This window comes from Muntiacus reevesi, chromosome 5 (genome assembly GCF_963930625.1).
Source record: "Muntiacus reevesi chromosome 5, mMunRee1.1, whole genome shotgun sequence".
NCBI classification, from domain to species: Eukaryota; Metazoa; Chordata; class Mammalia; order Artiodactyla; family Cervidae; genus Muntiacus; species Muntiacus reevesi.
In genome coordinates, this window is record NC_089253.1 from 125,021,600 (window position 1) to 125,034,960 (window position 13,361).

Here is a 13,361-nt window from a genome sequence, read left to right on the forward strand (position 1 = left end):
AGAGGAGGGTGGGTGGCCGGGGTGGCTCGGAGCTTCTGGAGTCGCGTCCCTTTCCTGGGGTTGCAGAGCTGGGGAGTCCCCAGCACATTACCAAATACAGTAGAAAGGAGGCCGCGGACCACGCGCTGACCACAGCGCCGTCCACCCTGGCGGGGCGCCACGCGTGCACTGATCAGGAGAGGCCTCGCCGACCGCTCGGGTAGCCCGCGTCCTGCCTGCTTTCCTGGCTCTCGTCTGCTCCTGCCAGCCTCCACATTTTTGTATCTTTTCTCATTGCGTGGCCCCCTTGTCTTTAAAAGGCTAAATGCTCTGTACTAAATTTGGTCACACAGCGCTCCAAGATTCCCTGGAATGTCCTCAAGTTTCAAACAGCTCTGACGGCGAGGAGGCCCGCCCCCACTTGGGGATTGGCTGCTCCTCCCGGGGCCGGCCGTAGTGGGGCCTTATTGGCCGCTGGCAGGACCAGCCCGGGTCCACTAGCCCTGGGCCCCGGAGGCTGCAGCTCCCAGACCACACTTGGGCACCGGCGCAGGCAGGGCGGGGGAGCCGCAGCCTGGACCAGCCGGGGTCTGCTGCATCCACACCGGCGCGCCCGCCCCAGCCACCCGGACCCTGCAGCCCCACAAGAGCGGCGGCCCACTTCGCCAAGATGTCCAAGGTAGCCAAGTATCGCCGGCAGGTGAGCGAAGACCCCGACATCGACAGTCTGCTGTCCACCCTGTCCCCCGAGGAGATGGAGGAGCTGGAGAAGGAGCTGGACGTGGTGGACCCCGATGGGAGCGTCCCCCTGGGCCTGCGCCAGAGGAACCAGACGGAGAAGTCGCCCACAGGCGCATACAACCGGGAGGCCATGCTCAACTTCTGTGAAAAGGAGACCAAGAAGCTCATCCAGAGGGAGGCGTCCTTGGATGTGAGTGGGGAGGGAGTGGGAGGAGGGGCGGGGGGGTGGCCGCGATGCCGCGATGGGAACGCGCTTTCCTGAGAAGCAGAGTTCTTGTTGGCAGGGCACTCTCATCCCCTGCACCCCTCTTCGCTGCTGTCTCGTGGAGCGGAGGCCGGGTGTGTTGGGACCAGCACCACGTATCACACGCGGCTGCGAGCCGCCTGGGAGCAGAGGCACCCTTGGGTGGGCGCTGTCAGTCGCCTTCTCCTGGCCCAGCACACCTGGCTTTTTCCTCCCATTCCTCCCACCCTAGACAGTCTCCTGCCAGCCCCTCTTGGTGGGCCAAGGCTCATGCTCCAGCCCCCTGGCCGCCTGCGGCCTGTGGACCACGTGAGGCGACGGCTCAGCTGGGCTCCCCAGCTCAAGCTCTGCGCCTCCACCCACGGCTTCCATCTCAGTCCCAGGGGCGTGGAGTGTGTGCTTTCTGGACGGGCCTCTGGAGGGAGCAGCCCCCCTTTAGGGGGTCAGGCCGCTTGGCTGCTGGATGAGCTGTTTCCCAGCCTCTGGGTGTTCAGCTGCCGGGAGGGGACGGAAGAGGGCAGGGGTCACGTCCACCGCTTCGGGTCAGCTTGCGTTCTGCTTTCCTGGGTCCCTGCTTATGATCACAGGGGGACTTTCTTGGGACAAAATAGCCTGGCCTCGCCGGAGGGCGACTTCGTCCGAGTCAGGAGTGTTTGGTGGGAGACCGTCCCGCCGTGCGCGGCCCTCCTGCTCAGCGACCACTGGCCACCGCTTCGTGCGCCATGTGCTGAGGGGCCCACCTGGCTGGGACAGCAGCCATGGAGCCCGCGGGGGGGCACGCGTGGCCCCCTGAGGGTGGGGAGCGGGGGCCCTGTCTCTGCCCTGCCCGCCCCCTGACCTGAGCGCAAAGCTTCACCAAGACACTGGGAGGGCGGGAGCTGTTCTATATCGTGCATTAATATCAAATCACACGCTGGGCACCAGGAACTAGCAAAGCAATAGCATCTCATGGCGATTATACCTCGGTTTAAAGTCGGGGAGACTGAGGGGAGCCAGGAGCTTCTTATCCTGGGGCAAGGTCCAGGCCCGGCTCTGTGGTGCTGGGTGAATGCTAAAACCCCGAAGGGAGAGGCAGGGGGGAGGGGGAGGGCGGACACGCTGCAGAGGCTGTGCCTCTAGGGGCTGTCGGGACCCGCAGGAGGGAAGTGAGGTGCCACCGGCACTGGCGCCGCTGTCAAGGCCCTGCTGGGCCCCTTGCTCCCAGGCCCCGAGTTCTGAGCCCACAGCTGCCAAGATCCCCAGCAACACAAAACAGTCCTGATCTGAAGCAAGGCGTTCAGGCCGCAGAGCTGGGAAGGGCTCCCTCGCACCTGGAAGTTCCTCCAGTGGGAGCCGCCCCCTGGCTGGCCGCTGGCACCAGGTGGACACTCATCTCGCAGGCAGAGCCCGAGTCGGGGGATGGGTGGGGCCTGGTCGGGGGGGTGCCCTGGGCCGTTTCCCTTGGGGAGAGGCCCTCAGGCCCCCAGCGCCTTCTTCCAGGCCAGGCTCCCGGGGGTGGGAGTATGGGCAGGAACCTGGGACACGGCTTGGTCAGCACCCTTAGCCAAACAGGAGCCTGGTATGAACACGGCTTTGAAATACCCGGTCTGAGGACCAGCGTCCCTCACTGGGACCTGCCTCGGTCTCCTCATCCCCGCAGTAGGGGCCGGCATGACCAGCTGGTCCTGCTCCTGGGCTGGTGTTAAGCCGGAGAGACCGAGGCACGCAGAGCACTTAGCGAGCTGGGGGGCTGTGGATGCGCGGTAACCAGTGGCTCTGACCTGGTCAGCCTTCCGGGTCAAGGGGCCTGGGAGCCGGGGAGCCGGCCAGAGGGTCAGGGGACCGGTGACCAGCGGGCGGGGCGGGGTTGGGGGTGCCTCTGGAGGAGAGACTAAGGCGCTGACTGCAACTGACCTGATGACAGTGTTGAGGGTGTGGGCATACTTGTTAAAGGATGCTTGTCTTCCAGATGGGAATACAAAATACCTACGGGAAAAAATCTGCTAGGATCAGGGAACTTGTTTCAAGTTCTGTGGCGAGGGAACCGCGCAGAATGTCCGCTGGTGGACAGGTGTCTGTGCGGGAGCTGGTGGTGACTGCAGGTGACCGTCGTGCTCACCTCTCTGCTTCTGTGGGTGTGTTGAGATTTCCGTAGTATGTTGGCCATTCTTTTTTTTTTTAATAGACAGAGACCAAGAGCGGAAGGCGGGCCCAGCCTGCATCCTGAGCTCCGGCTCTTCCTGGGACAGGGCCCCCAAGTTCCGCACGCTTGCCATCGTGCGGGGTGGGTCTAGGTGGTGGCAGAGACTTTGCTCTGCTTCTCCCACACCGTCTGCTTCCTCCGGGTCAGCTGTCATCTGTCCTTGGGTCTCAGGCGCCACTGCCTCCAGGGAGTCTTCCCTGATTTCCCCTGCCCGCGGCAGGGTCCGGCCCCTCGTCTGATCTGAGTGCTCCAACTCCACATGTGCCCACCTGATCCCAGCCCATGCTGTCCTCCAGCCGCTTTGTTGCTGAGTCTGTCGTCTCGTGCAGCTCCTGTGGGTCTGAAGGACAGGCTAGCTCTGTCTGGAGAGCAGGGGTCAGTGGGCCCCCCTCCCCTAAAGCCAGGGTGGGGGTGTTGTCCCGTCCTCCTGCCCAGGTGGGAGGCAGCCGGCAGGTGTGCGGCCGAGTGTTCAGTGAAACCCTAGTCCCGGCTCAGGTTTCGGGAACCGGATCCCGCCGGTCAGCTGCGTGCTCTCTTTCCTTCCCGAGGGGGAGGGGACCTCCCGCCTGCCCCCTGCCCCCCCACATGGCAGGGCCGGGATTAGCACCTGCGCTCAGCCAGGAGCGGGCAGCTCAGCTGGCCTGGAGGAGGCCTCGGTGGGCTCCCCCCCGGGGTAAACTCCAGAACCAACCAGAGGCCCCACGCGAGCCACTGCGCCCAAGCCTCCAAGCTCCCTTGGTTGCTGCCCTCACAGCCCCCACAGCCCCCCACCTCCAGACTCAGCTCCCCCCAGCATCCGCAGTACCCCCGCGGGGGGATGTGGAGGAGCAGGGCGACACCAGCCCTCAGGCTGCCCTTTGCCGAGAGCCCTGGGCAGCACGGCTCCTTGCTTAAGGAGATTAACCCCGACGGGTACACAACCAAAATAGCCCCGGAGGCCAGGCAGAGGGGCAGAGAGGTGATGGGAGGCGCCGGCGGGTACCAGGCGAGTCTAAGTCCCACCCTGGGCAAGAGCTGCCTCCGCCCGTCCAGGCTGAGAAAGAGCCACTGGCCATTTCTTTTTTTTTTTTTAGGCCATTTCTTAAACTAGGTGGTGGGATCCGTGTGCGTTTGTTTTAATCACTGTTAATCACTGTTCTCACTCATGTGTTATGTAGTTTCTTCCGTCTGTATAGAACATTCAGTTTAGTGAATTTTGAGCATGCAAAGCTCCTGCTCGCAGCCTTCGGCTCCCCCCGGGGGCTGGTGGCCTCCTCAGCAGGGGTTCAGCTTGGTCCAGGGGATAGAGGGGAGGGGGGGCAGGACCACACAGATCTGGATGCTGAAGCCCAGCAGTGCTGGGGGCACAGGTGGGCAGGGCTACGTGAGCGTCCCACCGACCATCAGGAGGTTGCTACCAGCATCGGGCAGGAGGGGGCTCAGGGTCCCCAGGGCGGGAGCAGAGCCCACACCCACAGTCTGCGCCCCGCCAGGAGGCTGGAACATCTGTGTCAGACCACAGCTCAGCTGGGCCCGGGTGCTCAGAAGACGGGGTCCAGGCCGCCGCGCTCACAGCGGCAGGGGAGCACCAAAGCATAGCTGGGTGGCGGGGGCGGAGGGGGGTAGTTGATATTCGACGCCTGCCAAGCTGGATAAACAGGAATAGCCTTTCCAGATCATTCTGAGCTTGTTTACCAGACCGCTCCTGGTGTGGATGGTAAAGGAAGAAGGGGTCTGGATTCAGGGTCTGTCCACTTGGGACTGACTGGGGTGGGGGGTGCCCTGGTGTCTGGAGCCCGAGGGGTCTAGGTGGGACTCTGCTCTAGCCCCTGACCAGCTGGGGAACTCAGGTGGTCCCCTTAGGAAGTTCTCAGGACTTCCTGGACCAAAGACCTCATTGGTGTGGCTCCCTGAGTCAACGGTAATACCCATCAGATGTCCTTGGAGGGGACTGTGACCTTGGAGGGACTGTGATGGGTGCTGGACGTGGCACAGAGACTTCCCCTCCCCCCTCCAATACTGCAGATTTTAAGCCTGGGTTTGTGCCAGATCAACTTTTTCTCAATCTCTCATGAGGTCAAAAAACACCCTGCTGGGGCCAGTGAGGGGCTGAGGGACAGTGTCCGGGAGACCAGTGAGAAGGGAGTGTTTCATTACTTCCTGCCCCCACTCCCACCCACCCCGTGGCCTGGTTTCTTGAGCCTCTGCCTAATTATCTTACACTCAAGGGCCAAGTCCCAGGGCTGGATGTGAGTGGGGCAGGGGAGATGAGAGAGGTTTTGGCTGTGAGCCCTCCTTGTCTCTGGGGTCCCTACAGAAAAGACCCACTGGTTTTCAGGATGCTGGTCACAAACAACTAGGAATCGGACGGCCTCCTGCCCACACCCCCCTGTCTCCCTCCCACCCCCATCCCCCAGGGGGGTCCTTCGCCTGTCACGTCCTCAGCCTGTCTTTCGCATCCCGCACGGGGCCAGCAGGACCCCTCCTGCCCTGAAAGGAGGACCATCCCGACACAGAGGGTGGCAAGCTGGACGTCAGGGCAGGGTCTCCAGAGGCAGCTGGGCCCAGACTCAGACCTACCCTTTGCTCTCTGAGCACGGGATGCTCATCCATGGCGAAAGTCCTGCCCATCACCATGCCCAGGAGGCACCGGCAGGCTTGGGGCTGGAGCCGGGGGCTCCACCCTCCCTCCAGTCCCTATAGGCAAGGTTCACTCACGGACTGTGTTTGCATTTCTAAGGAGGCAGGCGGATTCCACCACATCATTAACTCTCCAGCGACCGAGTGAGTTCCTAGCAGGCACTGTCTAAATGCTGGGACAGAGTAGTGAGGAAGACAAGGGGCCATGGTCCTGAGGTCATGTTCTAGAGGCTGAGACAGACAGTGCTTGTACAGACCATTCACAGCATCTACACACAGCACAGGTAACATCTGTTTGTTGTAAAGAATAACCTAGTTTTAGGAAAGAGTGTAGGACCAACCTTCTTGGTGGGGGAGATTCCAACCAGGCATCAGGGAAGACATCACCCAGAGGTGACAAGCAAGTGGGCCTGGGGTGGACTGAAGGGTCAGCCACGGACTATCCAGAGGGCAGGGCAAACACAAGACCTGCAGCAGGAGCAGGTGTAGCCATCAGAGGCCAGCCAGGCCTGTGACTGGAGTAGGGGAGCCCTCAACTAGGGCATGGATGAGACTGGGAGTAGGCTGGGTTCAGGTGAGGTGGGGAGGGGCTCAGGCAGAGCAGGAGGTTCAGGTGATGAAGGAGGTTCAGGCGGTGCTGGAGGGTCAGGTGAGGCAGGAGGTTCGGGTGATGCAGGATGTTCTGGTGATGCAGGAGGTTCAGGTGATGCTGGAGGTTCAGGCGATGCAGGAGGGTCAGGTGATGTAGGAGGTTCAGGTGATTCAGAAGGGTCAGGTGAGGCAGGAGGATCAGGCAATAGAGGAGGTTCAGGTGATGCAGGAGGTTCGGGTGATGCAGGATGTTCAGGTGATAGAGGAGGTTCAGGCGATGCTGGAGGGTCAGGTGATGCAGGAGGTTCAGGCGATGCAGGAGGTTCAGGTGATGCTGGAGGTTCAGGCGATGCAGGAGGTTCAGGTGATGCTGGAGGTTCAGGTGATGCAGGAGGTTCAGGCGATGCAGGAGGTTCAGGTGATGCAGGAGGTTCAGGCGATGCAGGAGGTTCAGGTGATGCTGGAGGTTCAGGTGATGCAGGAGGTTCAGGTGATGCAGGAGGTTCAGGCGGTGCTGGAGGTTCAGGTGATGCAGGAGGTTCAGGTGATGCAGGAGGTTCAGGTGATAGAGGAGGTTCAGGCGATGCTGGAGGGTCAGGTGATGCAGGAGGTTCAGGTGATGCAGGAGGTTCAGGTGATGCTGGAGGTTCAGGTGATGCAGGAGGTTCAGGCGGTGCTGGAGGGTCAGGTGATGCTGGAGGTTCAGGTGATGCAGGAGGTTCAGGTGATGCAGGAGGTTCAGGCGATGCAGGAGGTTCAGGTGATGCAGGGCATCAGAGGGCAGCCTGGGGCGCTCCCGGTGGGTGGGATGGTGTTGGAGGGTTTTGAGCAAGGAAGAGATGTGATCTGATCTCCATTTTTAGAAGCATCCATTTTTCTGCCCGCTGCACCAACGGCAGGAAGACAAGGTTGGAGCTGAAGGGTCTCGCAAGAGCTCAAGGATGGTTTGGGGAGAAGTGCTCAGATACGGGAAATACTCTTCAGGTAGCACAGCCAGGACTGACTGACCTTTTGGGGTCCAGAGAGGAGTGGGGGGGCCTAGTCTGGTCTGAGCCAGGGGTACATCTGGTGCTGTTTACTGACATGAGGTGGGATTTGAGGTGAAGGGTGCTCGAGGAGCTCAGCAGACCCCACGGGGAGTGCTGGGTTGTCAGGTTCAAGTCCGAGCTGGAGCCTGGAAGTCCAAAAGGTGAGGTGATGCCAAAACTCCTGAGCCTGGAAGAGGCTCTGAGGGAGCAAGTGTGGACCGAGGACCCTGTCCCTCCGGCAGGGACTCTCTGACTCACCAACGTCTCTGGTGCTCAAGGGCTCACGGGCCTGGGGCGGGAGCACGCGCCGCTTCCGTTCCAGCTGAGGGAGGCAGCAAGGTGAGAGCGAGAGCCGCTGTGACCACTGGGAAGACGGGAGCCACCGGGACCGACAAGATGCACGTGCGGGCTTGACTGGGGGCCTCCCTGGCGGCCCAGGGTTATGACTTCGCCGTCTAATGCAGAGGGGTGTGGGCTCCATTCCTGGTCAGGGAGCCAGGTCACACATGGCTCTGGACCAAAAAAGCAGAGCATACACAGCCGAAGCTCTATTGACACAAATTCAATGAACACTTTAAAAATGGTCCACATCCAAAAAAATCGTAAAAAAAATAAATAAAGAGTGGACTTGAGGAGGACACAGGGGAGAGGGGAGGCCTGCAGACAGGGCCTAGAGAAGCTTCCTTCCGAGAGGAAGTGAAGAAATGGGCGGCAGTCGGAGGTCAACATGGATCCCGGGAGTATTTCTTTAAAAGATGGGCGCTACAGCATGTCCTGTGCTGTGAGGAGGGTCAGTAGTGGGGGAGACCCTCAGGCACCTACGTACTGCAGGGGGTCACCTCCCACACTGAGGGGGCCCGGCCTCTCGCGTGTGGCTGGTGCCCGTGCCGCTCTGGGGGACATGGGACAGCCGAGCAGGGGGCGACTGATGGGCAGGAGCTGTGAGGCTGTGGTCAGAGGTCCCAAGAGAAGTGCTCAGTGCTTCCTGGAGTGCTAGGAAAACACGAAACGTCCCCAACGTGAAACCCGGCCTGTGAGCGCCAGCAGCAACAGCTGCCAGAGCTGCCCCCAGGCCCAGCAGACCGTCACCTCCAGGGCATTGGTCCCTGTCCCCAGGCCACCGTGCCCAGTGGGGGGCGCCTCTCTGGACAGCTGGCAGGTGGCCGGGCCCAGGCTCCCTCCCTGCTGGAGGGTCACCACTGTGCCGCCTCGGGGGAGCTCTGAGCCTCAGACAGCTTCACTTTCTTTCTTCCTTTTATTCTTCAGCGTCTTGTCTATATCTTATGGACAAGAATGGGTTTTTTCCTAGCATGTTTGTATTGAAATATAAAATACAGAAGTGTACAAAACATGAGTATAGACTTTCCCGATTCTCACAAAGTGAACAACAGCCAGTGTTGACAGCACCCCTACCCGAGGCCTCCTCCCTGCCCCCCGATGATTCTGCCCATTTCGAGTCATATTTTAAAATTGCAGAGTGTGTCCTGTCACCCATCTTTATGTTTGTGAGATTCAGCCATGCAGGTTTGTTTTTTTTTTTACCGTCACTGCTGTATCTCCTTGTAAGAATATACCATAATTTACTTATCATTTAACAGCTGACGGACACATGGGTTGTTTCCACTTGGATGGTATTACAGACCATGCTGTTATGAACACTTTTGCTCATTTTTGAGTGCACCTGTGATTTCATTTCTGTTGGAGACAAGCCTACAAGTGGAACTGCTGGGACACAAATGCGTAAGGAAGTTTCCGTCTCTTTCCTGGTGAACGGAGATGCCCCTACCTAGTCTGGAGTCTCTGAGGATGGGACAGAAAAGTTTGCAGAGGGTCTCACCTAGTGATCTGTGGACAGTGGGCATTTAGTCAAGTGATGGCCCTGGCTGTCACCTCCCCTGGAGCCCATCTTTGAGGGCAGCCGGATGCCTTCGCGTCCAGGGACACCACCCGACCAGGCCCTCTGCTCAGATGCAGGGCTGCACTGAGGCCCCTGGGGTCGATCTCTCCACCCCTGGACTCTCCCGGAGAAGGAGGCCTCCTCCATCCAAGGCAGGCAGACCCTCCGCGTTCAGACCCTTCAGCTTCACCTCCTTCCCCGTTTAGCTTTTATCTTAGTCATTCTCAGCGTCAGCCTCGCTGCTCACGCTTGGTCCCTGCTTTCCATCACCTGCCTGGACGAGACTCACCCTCTGGCCCGCAGGCCCAGCTCTCTTCAGACCTGGAGAGAACCACACGATGGCTGTGTCAGGGTGTGCCAGGGCCACTGTGGGTGGCGCGTGGCCTCAGCCAGGCCCCCAAGCCCCCTCTGCACCCCCTCGCTTCTTCCAGTCAACCTCCCTCCGGGGGCCCTCCCACCCCGGCGCTCCTCACCCCCCAGACCCCGGGGTTCCGAGAAACCAGAAGCCTTCGGGTGAGAGAAGCTTCACGTTCCTCTTCTGCTTCCTTCAGACCCGTTGGCTTCCAAGGGCGTGAGGGCTCCCGCCTCCCATCTCACCCGGGAAAGGCAGGCCAGCCGCCGGCTCCTCCAGCGCCCTGCTCCCCACACGCCTGTCTCCTCTCCAGGCCTGCTTCTCGCTCTGTCTCTCGCTGCGTGTGTCTCTGTCTCTGCTCTCTCCCCGTCCCCCACACCCACGGGACCCTGCACCGTGCTCCCCACCCCGGCCACTCTCTTGGGCACGTTGGGTGGTCGGTCTGGTCCGCACTTCCTCTGCCCTAACTCCACCTCGCGCCCCTCGGTGCTCAGACCAGCCCTCTGGCTTCCTTTCCTCTCCAGCTGTGCCCGCCCACCTTCCCTGGGTCCAGATGCCACTGCGTGCAGAGCCCTGCCCTCCGCTCGGCCGCGGGTTCACTACAGCCCCTGGGCCGGCCTGCCCGCCCGCTGGCCCAGTTCTCTATTCTGAGTCCAGATGGTTCACTTGCCTCCTAGACTCCTCGAGTGTCTCAAGTTCAACTGGTCGAAGAATAAATTAATCATCACCGCCCTGCAGCCTGCCTCCCCCTGCCCTGTGCTCTGCCGAGCAGGGGGCTGCTTCACCCTCTGCCATGCCCCCAGTTCTCCTGGCAACAGAACCCTGATGCCCTGGCCTCCCGGCCCCGTCGCCCACCCCGCCCCCCACCCCCCATCCCCGCCCACTCTGTGTGCAGGGTCGGCTCCGCACACGCCCGCACACGCCCGCAGGCCGAGGGGACGGAGGAGGGGTGAGAGTGCCCTTCTCACCCTGCTTGACGGGACTTGCAGAAGTTATCAATTCATCTCTGCTCTTTGCAGACTATTGGAAAACGTGACTTTGTGTCCAAAACCTCAAATGGAGAGAGACTTGGTGTGATCCTCTTTCCAGTTCCTGTAACAACCTGTGGAGTCATCCGCGAGTTTACACCCCGGGGCCCCTGCGCCCGGAGAGGCCCAGCCCTCTGTCCCCTCGGTTTCTTCTGGACAGAGTGAGCCTCAGGGACTCAGTTTTAACTTCCCTTCTTTCCTTCTCTGGATCGTCTCTTACGGCCCCCCAGGGACCTGAGGTCACAGGCTGCATTTTTAGCCAGACCTGCTGAGCTCTCCTCTGATCTTGGGCCCCCGAGACACACTAAAGAGGAGCTTAGCGACCAGCTCCACGTTCAGGCAGCTGGGCCATCGGCACCCGTCACTGGCTCGCCCTGAAATGTGTGCAGGACCTGGCAGCTTTGCCTCTAGACCCAGAGAAGGAGGTGGCTCCTGCAGAGAAGTGGCTTCAGGCAGGCCTCCCCTTGAGCCAAGTGCGGCCTTGCTCGTGGCCTTGCAGGCCCACCCGCGGAGAGGCCGGGGTCCAGACGTGCCGTTTCTGACATGCTGGTTCTAACCCGGTCAGGCACGCCATACCTCATGAAGCCAGACAGTGAGGCTGGAGCGAGCAGGGAGCAGGCCATTAGAGATGAGGATCAGCTTTTCCCTCCAGGGCTCTGCAGGAGGACCAAGCCTTGCAGAAAATTAATCACATGACTATTTCCTCAGTTCTCCCAAAGATGCTAAATAGCTGGTCCCGTTTGAAACATGGAGGAAAGAAACTAATTTGCTACATACACTGGACACCTTAGGGCATTCTGCAATCCCCAGGGACATGGGCTGAGCATTTTGCCTTGACCTTTACTCTTTGCCCCGCACGGGGTGAGCTGTTTTGCTTGTACCAAATGTCCCCAAGATGGATCGTCTGCCCTACTCCAGCGGTAGAGGACTCCCACTTCTGCGCCCTGTCCCGTGTGTTATTTAGAAATAATGTACACTGTTGCCGAGCCACCAGGACAGTGTCCACTGATGACCCAAAGGCCGAGGACACCGGTGTCTTAGGGGTCAGCATTCCTGCAAGTTGGGGGAGGGGGAGGCTTTGTGTTTCACTCCCTACCCCTGTCACTGGAGGTGCTGTCTCCTCAAAGAATAGTTCATCTTAAACCTTTTATTTTGTATTGGGGCATAGCTGATTTACAGAGTTGTGATAGGCTCAGGTGGGCAGCAAAGGGACTCAGCCACGCATGTACACGTCCACGTTCTCCCCCAAGCTCCCCTCCCAGCCAGGCTGCCACAGCACATCAGGCAGAGCTGGCTGTGCGCTGCGTAGGCAGCCGCGCTTGCCGCTTATCCATTTCAAACCCAGCAGCGTGTCCACGTCCATCCCAACTCCCTACGTACCCTCCCCCACCATCCTCCCCCCAGATACCCGAAGTTCCTTTTCTGAGTCTGTGAGCCTGTTTCTGTTTCCTAGGTAAGTTCACTTGTATCATTTCTTTAAAAGATTAATTTATAATTGTGGTGTCATAAGGCTTATTATAGACGATATCAAAACATAGGGGAAAGAGAGGAAACAACCGTGATTCTTGCCTCACTAGCTCAGCGAGGCAGCTGCGGTCACGTCTTGGGCGTGCAGGTGTGTGCACACGTTTTCTTTTGTCGCTGAGGTCACTTCATGCACAAACACACATACGCACACACGTGGTCTCCTGCTTGATGTGACTACTATTTGCTTATCACTTGGTAGTCATACTTTCCCACATCACTGAAAGTCCTTCCTGAACATCACTTTCAGGGCCATTCCCCTCCGTTGTATAGCTGGGCTGAGCCATTTGCCTATATTTGGACATTTCCATGGTTTCCAATAAACGCACTTTCCAAGTCCCCAAGCATATCCTAGGCATGGGCTCCTTCCCTTGGCCTTTGGCATCCGTCCCCAGAGACACGGAGCCAAACCCCAGGATAAACAGAACTGTTCACACACTGTTCCCAGCTGAGCCCCGTGAATAGATGGGCGAGACAGATTCGGGAAGGGGAGAAAAACAGCCTGGACACGGGAGACGCCGGGGCTGATGCTCGCCCCAGGATAGGAGATGAGAGCCTCACCCAAGCTGCCAGCTAGAGGATCGAGGTCCTGCTGCCCCAGGACTGGGTCATCTCTGCGCCATGATGGGGCAGGCGTGCGGGCTTCTCTCGGTTGTGGGAGCAGAAAGTTGTTCCTACGGACAGAGAGGACGAGGTTTCAGCCTGGGAAACTGCGAGTGTGGGGAGATGTCAAAGGGGCCCCCTGGGCACCCTCCTGCTTCTGAGAACCCAAGGGCCCCCAAGGCCCCAAAGCCCAGGCACCAGTTCCCACCTCACAGGAGCAGAGGACGGGGTCCTGGCCCCGCAGCTGCAGGCAAGCTCTGGGACGTCCCCGGACGCACACCCACCAGCCCCAGCCAACCCCCACAGGCTCCCCCACACACTGTCTGAGTCCCATCGAATCAGTCTTGCAGTGTAGACGGGATAGGCAGGGTTTAGCCTGCTTGTCAGACACAGGAGCCAGGGCCAAGGAGGTCACCCAGCTGTGATGGGGAGCAACTCCAGCGTTTCCTCCTGACTTCACGTCAGCAGAAGGAAGCCTCTTGGCCTCCATTCAGGGCCTCCCCTCGAGCGGGGTGCAGGCAGTGTGCCCGCTGGGGCAGGGGGTGCATCTGGACCCGCTGGCCTGGCCACCTC

At 60.0% G+C, this 13,361-nt stretch overlaps 1 protein-coding gene across 1 annotated transcript in view; it reads left to right on the forward strand.

The window, feature by feature from the left end:
• Window positions 1–481: 481 nt before the first annotated feature.
• Window positions 482–13,361, forward strand: part of LMOD1 (leiomodin 1) — a 29,510-nt gene continuing 16,630 nt past the window's right edge. The window contains exon 1 of the mRNA XM_065936372.1: window positions 482–910. Within this exon, the coding sequence (XP_065792444.1) occupies window positions 650–910 (261 nt within the window). The 5' untranslated portion in view covers window positions 482–649. The remainder of the gene's footprint in view (window positions 911–13,361) is intronic.